General features: G+C 41.5%; 2 protein-coding genes across 2 annotated transcripts in view; one reads left to right on the plus strand and one right to left on the minus strand.

The window, feature by feature from the left end:
- The window catches only part of LVRN (laeverin), a 77,913-nt gene that overhangs the window by 57,522 nt on the left and 2,459 nt on the right, over positions 1-17,932 (minus strand). The window contains exons 2-6 of the mRNA XM_019555321.1: positions 6,065-6,207; positions 5,441-5,580; positions 3,998-4,124; positions 1,870-2,024; positions 349-462 (exon numbers count right to left, since the gene is read on the minus strand). Coding sequence (XP_019410866.1) covers positions 349-462; positions 1,870-2,024; positions 3,998-4,124; positions 5,441-5,580; positions 6,065-6,206 — 678 coding nt within the window. The 5' untranslated portion in view covers position 6,207. The remainder of the gene's footprint in view (positions 1-348; positions 463-1,869; positions 2,025-3,997; positions 4,125-5,440; positions 5,581-6,064; positions 6,208-17,932) is intronic.
- On the plus strand, positions 16,052-17,111 carry LOC109323641 (histone H2A type 1-H-like). Its single transcript, XM_019555322.1, has one exon. The coding sequence runs from the start codon at positions 16,805-16,807 to the stop codon at positions 17,087-17,089; it is 285 nt and encodes a 94-aa protein (XP_019410867.1). The 5' UTR covers positions 16,052-16,804; the 3' UTR covers positions 17,090-17,111.

Raw genomic sequence — 17,932 nt, forward strand, 5'->3', positions numbered from 1 at the left:
CCCCTTCTTTCCATTGGGTGTAAGCCTCCTTTTTAGCAAGGAAACCTTCCCGGATGCTTTTGGTGAGCCACGGAGGCATGTGTGCTCTCCTGCTCCCTTTGATCCTCATTGGGATTACCTTCCTTTGGGCTTGGAGGATCGTCTCCTTAAGGAGTGACCACTCTCCTTGGATACCTGGCTCAGGTTGCCTGCAATTGTTGAGGGCTAAGAGCGGCCCTTCTTCAGGTAGACATAATGAAGGAAAAAGAATCATGACCTACATTGTTACTGCTGGTAGTTCCCAACTGAGCTTAATTAATCCTTTTCTTTCTTACAACATGCCCATAACCATTCAGGTTCCATACTCACCAATGGTGGTTTGGGTTCAACGTATTTAGCTCCTACATATTCAAAATAAGATGCAAATCCTTCATTAAGCCATAGATCATTCCACCAACTCATGGTGACCAGATTTCCAAACCACTTAAATAAAAAAAGAAACATGTCTTAGACTGCATTTCTCTGAACTTCAGTCATCCAGGTTTTACATTAAACCACTATGTATGACCAAGAGAAGACTTTGACTTTTTTATGCATCTACGTTAGCACAATAAAATGCTACATTTTTTTTGAGTTGGTGGAAATTTAACAGTACAAAGATACAACTTGAAAAAAGTTATACAGATACAAGTTAGTTATTGTACATTTTTAAATTCCTGTCTGAAGCTAGAAAGCATTAGCACATCCAGTCAGTTCTCCATTCTATTTACTTTAAAGAAGTTACTAATAAATTTGAAAATCTAGCAGAAAAAAAGGTTATGACTTGAAAATATTTCAGTTTTTTCAGATTATGGACAAAAATATTTTTCTCACAGCTGATTATAAATAACCATTTGTTTTTCTTTGTTCTTAACAAAAGGAAAGTGTTAAGTAGATAATAAACAGGACTGAGGAAACAGCTAACTCCCAAGACCAGCAAATGCCTTTTTTGGTAAGCCATAGAAGTTCCATAACAGCTATTACATACTAAGATTTGGCCGTTTATATTTTTTTAACAAATAGATATATCATTTGGTGATCTGCAGTTTCATTACACTATATTTGTTATTCCTTAACGTCTTGAACTATTACTTTCTTTTTAAACAATGTTTACTTAAGTACTGACATTTATTTTATTGGCCCACCATAAAATGCACTAACTTTTCAGACCTTCAAATGAAGAGATGAAGTTAGCAAAGTACTAGTACATGAAGTGTAGTGGAACAAGAAATGAAATTGTGCTTTATCATTTTAAACCAAATAATTAACTCTCTGACAATATCTAAGAACATTGGATGAATATCTAGCTACAAGTGAAAATGTATATACTGTGCATTTGCTCTACAGCCCCAAATGTCTATTCATAATTGGCTTTCTTCAATACTTACATGTATTCCCAGTAAGAATTAACTTTCCTTACAGAGTCTATTCTCTTATCAGTGTATTGTAGTATCTTTACACTGTCTGCATATGCTTTACCACATTCATCCCTATGACATGTTCCAGTAAGGTATCAAAGTATCTTATAAGAAAATAAAGTGCAGTTTGTTAAGAGGAGTTAGATGCATGAACCCTTGGAGTGAATAGCCTTTTTGAAGAATGGTTATGCCATCTTCGGTACTATATAATTTGAGACAAATATGAGGTTCTCCTATCATGCTACAACTTGCTTTTCATTTTGATCTGCCAAGCTGGTGTGTAACCAAACTGTTTTTCCAACAAACTGGTATTATATAACAATGGATTTGTTTATTGCTATGAAACCTCCTTATCTTTAGCTGTTGCACTACAGAAACTAGAAAAAAAGCAACTTTATAGAGAAACATATGTATAGAATGTTTTACCACGTGCCTGGTGTCCTATTTCATGTGAAACAATTAAGGAAACAAAAGCCTTTCTATTTATTAAATTTTCCGCTGGGCAGTAGATCAATGATGATTCTTGGAAAGTCATTAGCCCCCAGTTTTCCATAGCACCTGCTCCAAAATCAGGAAGTGCAACCAGATCTAAATTGAGTGAAACAGAAAAAAAAAAATTTCAAAATTAAATGACTACATGAAGTATATAATATGGTTACCCAATTTTACCAAGCTGTTATACTGGTTATATATACAAGGTGCTATAGTGGTTCCAAGGTGAGCTGCTGCAGTAACCTAGAACAAGCCTGTTCAACTTATAAGTGGCCAGAGGCCACATAGACACTTGCTGTTGTACCATGTGTTTTGTGGGTATCCCATTCCCCTTCGTACCTCGCAACTCCCCGGCTAGGCTCTCCCACTGCACTGTGCTGTGCAGGCACCTGGGCCACAGGCTCTCCCAGTCCCAAGGTCTGTGCTATGCAGCCCCCACCCTGGAGCGAGGGCAAGAAGCAGAAGCCAGAGGAGGGAGGAAGAGCCTGAAGACACCAGCTGCTGCCACAGCCAAAGTAACAGGGGCAGAGGCAGCCACGTGGGAACTGAGAGGCCACAAATTAATTCTCTGTGGGCTGAATAAAGTCCACAGGCTGCAAGTTGGACATCTCTGAAAATGCTCTTGGAATAAATTTCCTTCTGTATCTTTTAACGACATGCTTCTTTAAGATTGCCAGTCTTTCAGTCAGCAAAGAAGTCCAGTAAGACCAACCCTCATCCATCTGTACTATCATGTACTGAAGTACTTTGTGAATAAAAATCCTTCTTCGAAGGATTTTTAAGTTCTATCAGTTACTGGGAAAGATTATATTCAGCCCAGGAAAGGGCCTAATACCCAACACCCCCTGCCCTCTAGGGGCAGCCTCCCTGTCCAATCATGACATAAAGGCATAGAAGGCAAAACAACAAGGTGGGATCCTGAAAAGTTATAGGGGCAGGTAAGCTGTCATCCAGGTAGCTGCCATGGGGTGATTTTGCTGCCCCAAGGCTGAATGCACTATAAGGGGATATCAAAAAAAGCAAAGGAAAACAACACTTGCTTCCTCCTTTCTCTTGGCTCCTCAAAGAAAAAGCTCTTTCCCTCAAAAGTGTATATGAATGGATTAACTATCCCTAGAAACACCAGTCTGTTTTCTCAGTAATCCTTCTTGTGCCTGATTAGCAGGAAGCACTTCTTTGACTCAGTTCTGGATGCTGGAGAACGCAGAAAAAGGCTTTGGATGAATACCATGTATAAAACAATATTTTCCATTTAAAATGATAAATTCCACCATCCACTAAAAAGCTATTATGGGGGGGGAGTTATTTATGGGGAAGAGGTTAATTTTTTAAATCAAAATGCAAAACAAAAATGTGGTGGTGGTGGTGAAAGATGGTAGTTTCTTCAGCTCATACATTAAGAAAAGCTAAATGTTTTAACTGAATTGCATGTATTGTTATCGTTCTACTTTTGAGCTCAAATTTGCCCAGTATTTACATGAATCATCACCATGGGTCAAATCAGGCCACTGATTTTTAGTCACATTTTCAGATGAATTCAGTGAGAAATCAACAGCACTACAAAGGCCTGTGAAACTAAAATTTTACACATCAGGAGGCCCTGTAGTCTAGTGCTGAACCAATATATAGACACTGGTCTACCAGAGTAAAGCTATGGTAATCCAGACCCATAATAATGTCAAGGGGTTGGGGTTTGTTTGTACCTATCAGCTAGGATAATGAAGCCTAAAAAGTAGCTACATTACATTTCTCACCAAAAGTTTAGTATTTTTGTGTGTGGATCCTAAACACATCATTAGAAGTCAAGTGTCAAAATAAGATCATGGTTTTTCAGATCATACATCCATTCTGAAGTTAATGAAGTACAAGTTAATGAAGTATGTTGCACAGAAAGAAAGTATGTTGCACAGAAAGAAGAAAGGAGAGCAATGAGTTAAGACTTAGGACTAGCATTCCATGTACCTTGCATGGATTCAAATAACTTTGGCAAAAGAGGATTCAATATTGCCATGGACACGTTATATGATCATCAGCTATTTGTGCCTAAAAAAGAAAAGGAGTGACCTCACCTGTTTTTGGAAGAGGGTAGCTGATATTAAATAAATCTTCCAGAAATGAAAAGATTGGTCCTGTGATATTTAAAGCATAGTCAACACACCCCTTTTCAACTGCTTCTTTCCGAGCCCAAATACGTATCTATAAAAAAGCAAGGAAATATTATTTTAGACAACTGTTGCATTTTTCAATTTCCTTGCTTCTCTTCAGTGAAGGAAATATTTTTAAGCAGCTACATTGAAGGTGTTGCCTACCACATCTGATCATGCAATTACATTTTTATGCAAGAAAAAGAAGAAATGTACCACTAGATTTAGAGCTCAATCCCATTACAATCAAGGATAGCTTTGTGCTTTTGGGTCCAAGATTTGAGTCTAAATATATATACATGGAGCAGACTAATTACTAGTTACTTTTATACTACGTGACACCTCAGACCACGGTGACATTTAAGAGCTTTCCTTCTTTCCATTCCTATCCTCCAGTACAGCTACAACAATGCTTTCATTCTCCATACATGGCTAAGTTTTTTGTCATGAATCCCTAGCTTGTCATGACTCCCTACAGCTTTGGTCATGGCTCCCTACAGCATCTGGAATTTAAAGGTGGTTTCCCACTGAAGGATTAAACAGGTCAAGGACTGCTTAGTCTCCAAAATCAGACAACAATCAGGTGTATTTGATCTGGTATAGCTTTCCACAGTAAAAAACTGCTTTTTTTAAAAACATTGCTTTACCTTGTACCAGCAAATAATATGTGCACATACCAAAATTCATAATGTGCACAACAAGGTAAGTCCAATTGCTATAAACATCACATGCTGAATAAAAAAATAGTTTAAATGCACACAATATTAGCTTCTAGAAGTTAAAAATGGTGCCCACCATTAAAAAAACCCCCTAACAATATCAGTTACAAGTCCACACACAGGCATAGTGCTGCTCTTATTCAAGATATTAAGGCTGGGAGTTTTAAAAGGGTCTGAAAGAGTTAGGCACAATATCAGTTACAAGTCCACACACAGGCATAGTGCTGCTCTTATTCAAGATATTAAGGCTGGGAGTTTTAAAAGGGTCTGAAAGAGTTAGGCCCCCTTGTCACTGAACTCATATGAGCAGAAATGGGGTTGTTTTATGAACAGGGTTGTTAAATGAACAGGGTTAAGAAGATCCTGAAATATAAGATGCACTTTCTGTGGAATGACTTCTCAAAGCATATCAGATATTAATTTAAAACAGATCAGAAGCACATGTATGAAACTATTCGTACAGAATGAATGCACCCCAGTGTTTTTGAAGAAAAGTTTTCTGCACATGTGTTTATAGGGAAAATGTTATCACTTCTGCCACTTAAACACTTTCAGAATTGGGAAATAAGAAGATACCTCAGAAAACACAGCACACTGGAACTAGTTTATGCTTAGATGCTCTTGTTGAATTCTGCAGTAGATCATTTACCTCTTTGCCCCTCTCTGTTACTGTCATATGATCAAAGTCGCAAACTACAAAAGCAGTTATGTAAGTTGACATTTTTGGGGTAGTATCAAATGTAGTGACAGTCCATATGCTTCCATTCTCGTCTTTCATTTCAGATACACCTAAAACAAAAATAATTATGGTAAAACATATTCAAATTATTACATAACAAAACAAGAGCTTTTGTTTTTTTAGCACCTTTTTTATACGTCTTTTTTTTTCTGATACTGTACAGGACTGCACTGACTAAATATGTTTCTGCTGACAGATGTTATGACAACTCAGCTCTTTCCATGTACCTGAATGACAACCTCATATGCAAACACAGTAATAATCCAATCCTGAGCTTCTTAACCAGGGCCTATGGAGCATATACATTTCAAACCCTCTTCATGGGGATTTTGAGGTTTTATTTCTGTGTGTTACTAAGGTAGAATATACCAACTGAATAGAATTTACAAATATATCTAGCAGTCATAGCCCATGGATAACAGAACATTATCATATACAATGACATATTAATGTGCTACCCTTATATGCTGTTCAGGTAATTCAACCCATCACTAAGGTAATTTGGGAAAATACAGAAGGCTGTTTTTAACTTACCTATAGCAGGCATGTTGGAAAGAGCTACATAGCTGGGATCATGGACAATTCTAATATTAAATGTTGCCTTCATGTCAGGCTCATCAAAGCATGGAAACACAGTCCTTGCATATGTTGGTTCCAACTGTGATGCAATCAGCATACTAAATTGAAAATATGAATATGGTTAACCCAATATGTTGGAGTTAATCAAAATCAATATGCAATGCACAAAATCTGCCAAGTTAGAAATAGAGAAGGTTAATCATATACAGATGTGGACATAGAAAAGGCTTAGTCAGCACTTGAAGACAAGACCAAACCAACCCCTTCAGAGCTGCACGTGCAGACTTATCAAGACCAACTGGATAAGCAGGCTCTGTGCCTGCTTTTTATTCATCTGTAGAGATCACAGTGTTATATCTTTGAGTTTTGGCTTGACATAAGAGTTTCATGCACAGATAATACTGTCCACAGCAGGCAACTGCTTAAAATTTATGTAATTGCCCAAATTTTCATCTCAGAAATGAATACTGTCTGGATGCCTGCCTGCTTCTCACTCTAAATACACCTTAATACATTATGCTCTTTAATTGTAGTGGTACATTTTACTAAAGGATTTTAAGAACTGGCATTGCAGATAGTGTCCCTCTACACCAAGCACCAGAGCAAGCCCCAAGGAGAATGCTGAGAACCCTGCCCCCTACCACCTGCATGCCAGCAAGTTCTACCTGCCACTCATGTGATAATTCTGAACAGGGATTTGGGGGCAGATTTTGGACTGGTTTGGGGTGCCCAACTTAAAACATCCTTACTGAAAAAAAGACAAAATGACTTCCCTGTGCTCAGTATTCCTTACAGTTCCACTAAGGAAAGACAGTGCAGCAGAAACCTTTAAAACATGTTGACCGTTCTGTGGTAGGATCAAATTGCCACCATAAAAACCTCTTATACATCTTAGTATGAGGTGAGTGAAGCTGGGTAGGTCAAAAATAGGCAAATGCCACCCAAGCAAGTAATTTACAAATGTTTAGCTTTCTACAGTACTTACAAACCTTTGAAAACTGAGCTATGAGTTAATGCAGCCATGAGGAAGCTGTAACTTCTGTTAATTCAAGAGTTCACTGTTAGCCTTATTTGTCTTGACACTACTACAAGGCTCACATCTGTCACGTGGTTGAGATATTCTTAAACAATAATCTAATATATTAGCTACAAACAGGCTTACCTTCAACATCACATATGAGTGGTTTTTCTTTCCACTTAGGTTTATACAAGCAAACTAGTTAATTAAAAAGAAACTGCAGTTTGGATACCTTAGCATTTTTTATAAAGGCTGCATCTACACGGCGCTGTGCTTTAGTACTTCCTTTAGTACTAAAGCATGGTACAGTAACTGCCCAATCCACATGATCGCTGTATTGGCGTAGTGTGCCATATGGTGACGTAATGTGTAGCTATGTTGCCGTACGGCAACATGTAGTTGCACCCAAGGTATCCCAGATGAAGCTTAAATGAATATTTTTGTTTTTAACCTGCAATACAAAACACTTGCATTGTGATATAATGATGTTGCATTTTATGTCTCCCCTGATCCAGCAAGGTGCCAAGAACTTCTTGCAAGGTACCAAGCATGCCTGTTTCCAACTACTTCATTTCACCGAGTACTTTCACACAGCACAGGAAATGTTCAGCATCTCACAGGATTAGACCCACTATGAGGAAGTAGCAATTTACTTGTCTATAGGAGAGAAATTCAAAATTTTCGTATCATTGCTACGACCAGCTCAGCCCCCTGCTGTTAGGGCCTTCAGAGTTCTTGTGCAGATGGATCTTTTGCTATCACCATTTAATCACTGTGGGTGTGTCTACATGTTTATTGATACATTGTAGTTATTGCACATTAAGTTGGTACTTGTACAGGCAGTCAACTTACAACGTTTCGAGTTATAACATTTCACACTTACAACGTTTATAAATTGACACCCTGTTTCAACTTTATGACATCAGTTTCGACTTTACAATGCTTGATGCGATGAAACACCATGCCAGCGAACAAGTTCACTGCGTTGCTCAGCTCCTTGGAGAACATCTGTCCAGACTTCCTTGAACACTACCTCGAAGAAAGCAGACAATACTCCAGAAAAACCTGCAGCCAAGACTCCTGAGAAGACTCCTGAGAAGCCAAGAGCCCTTCAAACAGTCCAACCAAGAGCCTTTCAAAAAGTCCAGCAAAGTCACCTCAAAAAAGTCCTTCCAAATCAATTTGATTGCTATTTACAATACATTAATGTAGCTATATTATTCATTTATAATTGATTGAGTACAAAATACTGGGGTATTTTTAGTGAAAAAAGGGTATTGGGCCTTGGTTCAGGAACCAATCCCCCATTTATAACCTTGTTTCCTATGAGAAAATTGGTTTCAAGTTACAACGTTTCGACTTAAGACGTGGTTTTCAGGAACCAATTGTGTCATAAATCCGAGGAATGCCTGTATAACCAAATACTAAATCAATGCACAGTAACTGGTGCTACTGAGCAGTACCGCTGGGTCACAGCTTTTTACTGACGTTAACTGAGCAGAAGTCAAATACTACTGCACATTAGTGTATTAACATGGTTTCTGCCCTGCACGCTACTGTGCAGTAGAATTAGGCTACTGCACAGTTAGGTGTCTCGTGTCATCTAATCCTGCTCAGAGCAAGTCTAATCAACAGGGATACGGAAAACACCTAGTAGTCCACCTATGCAATGCTCTCAATATTGTTAACATTAATGGAGTGGAACTAAAGTAAATGGGGCTAATGTGCAATGATGATAGGATGTACCGTGTCAGTATGTTATATCACAAAACCTTCCATGGCATTGGAAGCCCTCAAATACCTGCCCACCCTGCATATCTTGGGAGAATTCACCAAAGGCATAAACATATTCCCTCACAACTGGGAGTTCTGCCCACATCTGAGGTAGTGCCTGCCATCTGGTCACTCAGTGCTAGTCCTAGGAGATACTGTGAGTACCTTTCACTATTGCCAACTCCCCAACCCAGTGGAATTCCTGTCTCAGGGAAGCCTTGTACCCAGGTCTGTGCCAGGAGAACTAACACAGACCCTAAGCAAGATTGGCCTGATGGCTGCAAAAATTCTTGCTCAAAAGCACAAAACAATATATTCTGGGCCAAGAAATAAGAAAAATGATTTTTTGTTATTTTTTCAGCAGGTTCCCAAGTAAAATGAAACAAACCAAAAATGCTTCATGTACACTATGTAAATAGTGATTCTTTTACACATGTTGATATCTGCCCAGGGGCACTATAAGTCACTGTTTATTTTTTCTTGTTTTCTTTGTTAGCTGAATTGCTAGCAAACTTTACTCCATACTGCACATCTATGACCTGACACAAATTATCCAAACGGAATATTACTTCATAGAAACTTAGCAATGCATAAGCAGACTAATGAATTCCTTTCATAACTCCTGTGTTTTTGCATATAGGTTTCTTTTCTTTGCATTCTTTTTGTAAGCTATGTTAACAAATTTTGGGTAACACTGCCTATGTTAGCCAAATACAATCAAAGCAGTATTCCAAGCAAGTCCCACCAGGCAGATAACAGAACTTTAAAAAATAAATCATGATAGTTTCAGTTATTCCAAATAGCATTACTTCACCTGGTAAGAAATGAGCTAACCCCCAAGTACTAGAACACTTTTTATTACATGCAAAATAATGCATGTAATATTTTCTGCCATAACTCCTCTTCCTAGCCTTCTTTATCAAACCACTATTTGTTCTGAGTTCTAGCCTTTCTTGGATTGCCAAGACTTATTACTTTCACAATCTGTAACTGAATCTTCAAGACACATATTGCATGTGGGAATGAAAACTCTCAGTTATAAAGTGGTACTAAGCAAAATATTATTGTTATCTGGAAGATTTTGAATACTAACATTTCCAGTAAAATATAGCAAGCACTTCAGGTCACATTCCAGGGGGCCTTATGCTACTTTTGATCTGAGTACATAACACACTATTTGGAGCAGTGAATATCCTGTGTGTAGACTATTGTAGGCAAAACATACTTCCCACACTTACCTGACTTAATCCAACACAGCTGAAAGGCAAGATACGCAGAGCTACCTTTATGACACCTTTCTTGTTCCTGTTATTCTGGCACTGATTCTCCCAACTTTCCAAGTCAGTCATGGATTTTTCATCTGGCCCCCTTAAGGACAACTTTCCAGCTGCTTTGTTCTGAGTAAATAATACAAAGCACTGAGAAGCAGGGCCAGCTCCACACTGTACTCCCTTTGGTGTTGTGGGTGCTACAGAAACTTGTTGTGTGGTGTCAACAAGCTATGCTTTTGCAAACTTATGTTCTGTATCCCAAAGCTTGATTTAGTACATAACTAATATCCCTAGTAGTGTTAGACCACTTTCTATAAATAAACAGATCATGAATGGCTCCTGTGTGGTCATTTATATCCTCTTCCACTACAGAAGAGTTAAAGTACTGTACAGGCAGATGAGCTTCCCCACACCACCATGCTTCAATTTTGATTGGAAGGGAGAAGAAGGTAAAAGTATAATTCACTTTCCATGTCAATCAAACCTTTTGCCTGTCTGCTAAACTGCCAACAACAACATGGCTAGGATCTGGAACCAACTTCCAAAGGAAGTGGTGCTGGCTCCTACCTTGGGGGTCTTTAAGAGGAGGCTTGCTAATTACCTAGTTGGGGTCATATGAGCCCAGCATTCTTTCCTGCCCAGGGCAGGGGGTCGGAATTGATGATCTACTTAGGTCCCTTCCCAGCCTACATCTATGAATCTGTGGACATTTGACCACTAAGGTCAACATGGACATTTAAGCACTAAAACTTTAACCACTACTGTCAGTAAAGGCACTAAACAGGTTGCAGAAGATAATGGCTTTACTGCTACCAACCTAGTCTAGATTGGAGCCGATGACATAGAGCTAAAGGATGCTGCACCCTAAATAGCCCTGACCCACCTAATCCTCCTTTTAAGTTCATCATTGTCAATCATTAACATACCCTTGTTCACATTTACAACTGATGTCCCCCAAAACACATCTATCCTACAGAAAGAGAATGAAATTTTTACAGCCCAAACTGCAAGGGAAGCAGACGCAGGAAACTGCTAAATGATTACCTCTTGCTGAATGAAGAGAAAACAACAAAGTACAGTTGCACTTGGTTGAAGAAACGTTAAAGCAAAAAAACAAAACAAAACAAAACACACAAGCATAATCCATCAAAAACATCAAAAATGCACAAAAAAAGTAGGTAAGCAAAGCATTCACTTAAATCTGCAACAAAGATTTCTTTTTACTCTATTCTCTGGACATTACTGAAGAATTTTTAAATAGATCACAGTTCTACATTCTGATAATGCAACATGGTGAGGTAAGAATAAAATGGAACAGTTGAGTCCAGATCTTTTTGCTCCTTTAAATTTCACAAAATATACCATGTTAACACTTTTAAAAATTTCTGGTCTTCAGTTTTTTGGCTCAGTAGTTTTTTGTTGTCTTTGTTTTGTTTCTGGTTTTGTTCTGTGGTAGTAAAGTTGATGGTATACCGTTGTCAGATTTCGTAACACTGATCTGGTAAAATAACCACTTCTTTACTAGGATTTGTGGGGGGAGAGGTAGCAAGGGTCAGGGAGCATTATAATCAGGGATCCCAGCTGCCAGGGCTACCGAGCCAGGGACCCCTACCCCCAGCTGAAGGCAACAGATGTTGCAGTGGATGGAGCCCAGCTGCAAACTTGGGCGGGGGAAGGGGGGGGAGCTCTGCACACTCCCAGCCCTGTCCAACTCCCCCGCTCCCTCCCTATAGGGGCCTCAATTACCCCACCTCCCCACTTACCTACAGGAGCTGTTCCAGGCTGCCTGGCAACCATGTGCATATACACATGTACATGGCACCCCCTGCCTGACCACCCTCCTCCCGCTCCCTCCCAGCCCCTTGCACGCTAGAATTCTGCCAGACTGCAGAAAGGTCTTTGCAAAACTACAAAAATCCACGGGTTTTGCTGTTAAAATGAGAAATCCATGATTTCCTCCGGTAAAGGGGGAAATCCGTATTTTTCTCTGTTTTCCCGTAGGAAACAGAAAACCCGGATCCCTGGTTATAATGAACAAAGAGCAACAAAAAGAACAGAATGAATGTGTGTACTAAAAATACATCTATGTGGGGTTAATTGGAATTATTAGAGGTCTAAGTGGAGGTTTTGTGTAAATTAAGCAAAATACTGTTTTCCCTGGACTTAAAATTCAAAAGTTGGACAGGTATCATTCTATATAGAGATGTCTGACAGGGAGGAAAGAATGCAGAAAATCAGAAGAAATTTACAACAATAAATTATAACTGTTCTTTTCTCTCAGGCTGACTTACCTACTTTTTCTTATAAAAAATGTTGTCAGTATATGTTAATTTTTCCAGAATGGTATCAGTAAAGATTTACATAAGAACTGGCTGCCAACAAACCTATGCACAATTACAATAAATCATGAGACCCTTTTCTGTTTCAAAGTCTAATTTTATCTCAAGGATTTTTTTGTTTTATTCTTCCCATTTGTGCGTTTGCATTTCTGGATTTTTGAGGTATCTGTAAAATCAGACTGCTATAGTGGGCTATTCAGCAAGTTGAAAGCCAAAAACAGGTTAATCCTAGTTCTGCTATGAATCATTGCATAATCTTCACCAATTCACTGCTCCTTAGCTTTATAAAGTTGATTTTTTAAAATTAGTTTACTTGTTTTGATTTGCATTCCTTATTTATGTCAGGCAAGGTTCTTTGGGTAGATGTGGTATCTTTTATTAGACCAACTAAGTAGCTGGAAGAAAGTTCTTTGCAAGCTTTTGGGCACAATCACCCTTCTGCTAACACAGGAAGTCTCTGCTGTTCATATCATGTATTTATGTGTGTATTTGTCATGTATATATTTCTATCAGGTATTTCTGACGGCTTGATGTACAAAAATCAGCAAACGACACTTTACTTTTGTGAGAATTTCACTTCCAAATATTTTGGCAGAATTTTCCCCAGCTATTATATTGTTATTATTGTTAATAGTACTGGTAATAACTAGGGGTGCACCAATAAAGATTTTTGGGGCCAATACCAGTGGCCAATTATTAACTAATCATATCAGCCAATACCAGTCTGATTGCCAAAACACAACTGGGCAGCTTGGACAGCAGCATTCAGCTAGTAAGTCTGTTCAGGGGGAAGGGGCAAGGAGGGTAGAGAAGGAGTGTGGGGGGGCAGATCAAGGTTCCCATGGTGAGGGAGATAGTGGGACTGGGGCAGGTACTGCACAGCCGAGGGAGGCAGGACGTGGGACAGAGCCATGCCTTGTCCAGGGGGTGCAGGGGGGGTGGTTCCTGCTACTGTGTGCAACCCTGGGGGAGGCATGGGGGGCAATGTGCATAGGGGGAGGGTGGGCCACCACTGCACGCTCGGCTCTTCCAGCCTCTTCCCAGCAGGGGGTCGGGATGGAGCCGGGCTATGCTTGTGCCAGGTGGGGTGGGGTGGACAGTGGTGGCACTGGGAATGGGGGATATGGGGTAGGTTATGGCTACCCTAAAATTCACTGTATCTCCCCACTTCCGGTGCTGCCACCCACCTGGCCCCCTGCCCCTCCAAAAGGCTGGCGCAGTCTCCAGCTCTGAGCCTGCAGCAGCAGCCCACCCTCACCCCGTGCACAGAACTGGGGGGGCACATGTCCCCCATGCCTTCCCCAGGGTGTGTGCAGTGGCAGGAGCCACTCCCCCCTGACCCTGGACAAGCCACAGCTTCATCTCACACCCCACCCCAGCTGTGCAGCACCTGCCCCTGCTCCAGCCCCAGCCCCAACCCCACTCCCTCCCTTACAGCGGGGGCCTCCATCCCCCTCCGACATCCCTTCCCTCCCATGACTTACCAGCTGGACACTGCTCTCCAAGCTGGTGGGCTGCACTCTTGGCTGAGTGCATTCTGCAGCTGTGCACATGCATGCAGTATTTATCAGTGACATTATCATCTGCATCAGCCAAAAACAGCCAATTGCCGATAATGTGAATGTTCCTTTTATCAGTGCCTATACAATATGAACCAATGTATCCATGCACCTCTAATAATAACACTTCTATGATATACTGCAGGTGAAAGGTTGTTTACAAAGGACTGTGTTCCCTAATATTTGGCAAAGAAAAAAATATTAGCTTAGCAATGTCTCTGTATTGCACAGGTTTTTTAGATGTAAAACACTGTCACTGCAGTCATAAAGTCAAGAAAGTTACTAGATATGCAAATATAAACACTGATTCCAAGTCTTAACATCTAGACAGCCCCATGCTCAACAATACTCAGACTACTTCACTCTGCAACTAAAATCCTATTCCAATATACGTGTAAATGCATGCATCCAATTCCTCAAAAATCACACTTAAACACACAGTCTAAACTCTGAACTCTTTAGTAAATTGCATTCCCTATGGACAGTCTCACAAGTAAAGTAAACATAGTGCCATTGTATATGAAAAGTTACAAGGCCAGAAACAAGGATTCAAAGCAGTAGTAGGATGTATTGGATGTATGTGTTGTCTTAGTGTCCCATATTAACATAAGGCATGAAGTGGGGACGTTTAAGTTGTTAGAGCAATGTAGCTTGCCCTTCTGAGGCAGGTGCTAAATCTGACATGCCTCTAGTGCAGTGATTCTCAAAGTTGTTAGACTTGGCGCACCCCTCAGAAACTTCCAGCTCTCAGTTTTCACTCATTTTTTTACTACAGAACAATAACAAAGTAATTCTTTTGTTGCAAAGAATTCAGAAAGACCACAACAGGTCAAAATGTTTTCCACACTATGGATTCTCATTTAAAATCTCTAGATTTAACTTCTGAATCAAGTTTGCACACCTAGCAGTGTTAACACTGCATGGCAGACTGTGATACCCTTGAATGGATCTCAAGGCATTCCAAGAAGACACAGCACCCTAGTAGAGAATCACTGTAGTAGTTTTGAGGGGGCCACAGGCTAACAGACCTGAGGATTAGCAAAAGTGTTCACGCTGGGAAAATGGGGCCTTGGAAGTTGGAAAGGGAGGTAGGAGGTACACCTGATAACAAAATTACAATGTTTGTGCAATCTTTACCAGCAAGTTTCCCTTCTCTGCACCATCTCCATAACCTCTGTCAATAAATAGGACTTAAGCTAGGGTGCAAAGCGCAGCACAAGACATCAGAAATGCAGTCAGTTACCCTACTTCTGCCTCTGATGTGATTTCCAGTGATTCCCCAAAGGAGAGCCCTGCTGTGGCAAACTTGTGGAATTCCCTCTAACTGGGGATAATACTGACAAAGACGTCTGCTGGAAGGGGCACAAATGACTAGAATCATGGATAGGTATCAAGGCACCTGGTGTACAGGATGTCACTGGGAACAAACAAGCTGCCACTTTAAAGAAGAAAATAGAACAAGGAGGCCATGTGGGAGAATAGAGTGGCCAGCATATCCTGCCTGGCACATACTTGGACTATAAGAAGACTTAGATGATATATCATTAGTGTTTTGTGGCTTCAGCACAGGGGTTCTCAGCCTTTTTGACTCAAGGCACCCCTTCATTGATCTGAGACACCCCAGCTCTTAAGTTTTTTGACACATAAAATAATATAGCAGTTTTTCTGTTGCAAAGAACTCAGAAAGACCACAACAGGTCAGAATGTTTTTGACACTATGGATTCCTACATGCAGTCCATGGACATTTTTACACGTGCTCCAGGGGTGAGGGTACTTCAATCAGAGTGGCTCCGAGAGCTGCACTTATTAAAGCACCTGCAGCATGGATTCAGCGTCCCACACTTCAAAATGGTGGCAGAGGCACTTTAACTGAAGGTCGTTCGATGAGCTTTAAAGTCCTTGCTTTGCCATTCTGAAGTGCGGAGATGCTGAATACACGAGAGGCGGAGGCTGCTGGGCTGTGCTAATTAGCATGCTCCAGCAGACTCTATTAATCTAATCTGCTCTGACACACTGTAATTACAGTGCATTGGAGCAGACTCCTTCACATCTACAGGCATCCTGTGGGTTTAGTTTGTGAATCACTTTTGCACACCTAACAGTGTGTGGCTGCCTACAGCATACCTGAAAGGATATCAAGGCACCCAGGTTGAGAATCACTTCTCTAAGGAAAAAATTAGGTTAAGGGACAAAAATCATGTCTTGTATTTTCCTTTACTGCTTCCTTCCTTATAAAATGGCAAACTGTTGATGCCAGGGTAATAAAAACCATCTGGGCCATCTCCTGAGTCTCCTTGTCATTTAATAAATCACTGAATAAAAAGGAGTAAATGTGCAATGGTGTTAATTAGGCAACAGGCCGGTGATCAGTAAAGCAGAAGCTTCCTTCATAAAGGAAAGGCCCCAACCCTGTTTACAAAGGACCCCCCCCGGAGCTGCTTTTACAACCAGAAGACAGCTACTATTACTATATAACCATCTGTGCACAGTGCTGACCATCTAGTTCTCTTTTGAGAGAGTACCAGTGCCAATAATCAAGCAACAGTCAACTTTAACATACATCCGCTTTTGCCACGCCTAAAGTTCTGTAAGTTAGAATGTAATTCAGGGGGAGAACAACACAGACATACTGCAATACAGGGCCTGATTCTGAACATAAGAACTCTCATTTTGCTGGGCCAGGCCACAGGTCCATCTCCCCCAGTCTCTGTGGAGATTGCCTCTTCTTCAACCTATGTTCGGTCTTTGTACTGTGAAAAGAATTGCAGGCCTTGGTAAGCAGGGTGGGAAGAAGGCATGGGCCAGGGCCAGGGCCAAGACCAAGCGGTGGTCGTTGGAGGCCAGGCAGCAGTTCCCTGTGGGCCTTCTGTGCAAGGGCAAGTACACACAGCAGGCAGAAACCGGCACACCCACCTACCTGGCCACTATGCTGGAGTGCCTAACAGCTGAGATTTTGGAACTGGCAGGCAACGCAGTGCGGGACAAGAAGATGCCACCTGCAGCTGGTCATCCTCAATGATGAGAGCTCAACAAGCTGCTGGGCAAAGTGACGATTACACAGGAGTAGTATATAGGCTCTCCGCTCTTCAATGCAAATGTGACAGGTGGGCGGGACCGGAAGTCCCGCCCCTTGGCCCCGCCCCTTCCCATGTATGGTGTGTGACGTCACCAGCCCCACCCCCTGATCCCAGTCACGTGATGCATGATGTCACCAGCCCCGCCCCTGACCCATCACGTGGTATGTTACATCAGCAACTCCGCCCCTACCCCCAGTCATGTGATGTGTGACATCACCAACCCCGCTCACTGACTCGTCACATGGTATGTGACATCAGCAACTGTGCCCCTACCCCCAGTCACATGGTGTGTGACATCAGCAACTCCACCCCCACCACCAGTCACATGGTGTGTGACATCAGCAACTCCACCCCACCACCAGTCACATGGGATGTGACATCAGCAACACCGTCCCCACCTCCAGTCATGTGGTGTGTGGCCTCAACAACCCCGCCCCAACCCCCACTCACGTAGTGTGTGACACCAGCACCACATGGTCCATGACATCAGAAGGACAGCCCATGCAGACCCCCAAGGCCCAACCCCTCAGGCTGCAAGAACCGCCGTAGATCACGTGATGTAGTTATGGCCTATCAGGGCCCAGACTGATCTAGCCCCCCCCACCGTCAGAGCACAGGCGTGGTCTATGGGGTGGCAGGGTGGAGGTGTGACCCCTCTAACAACCTGCCCCACCACCCCACAACCAATTGGCAGAGGTTTCAGAGGCCTCAGACCTCCCAAGAACGATGCTGAACCAATAGGAATAAGTAGAGGGGGGTGGGATTTGGGCGGCAACCCCACCAGG

This window comes from Crocodylus porosus, unplaced genomic scaffold (genome assembly GCF_001723895.1).
Source record: "Crocodylus porosus isolate Cpor-Errol unplaced genomic scaffold, CroPor_comp1, whole genome shotgun sequence".
Lineage (NCBI taxonomy): Eukaryota > Metazoa > Chordata > Crocodylia > Crocodylidae > Crocodylus > Crocodylus porosus.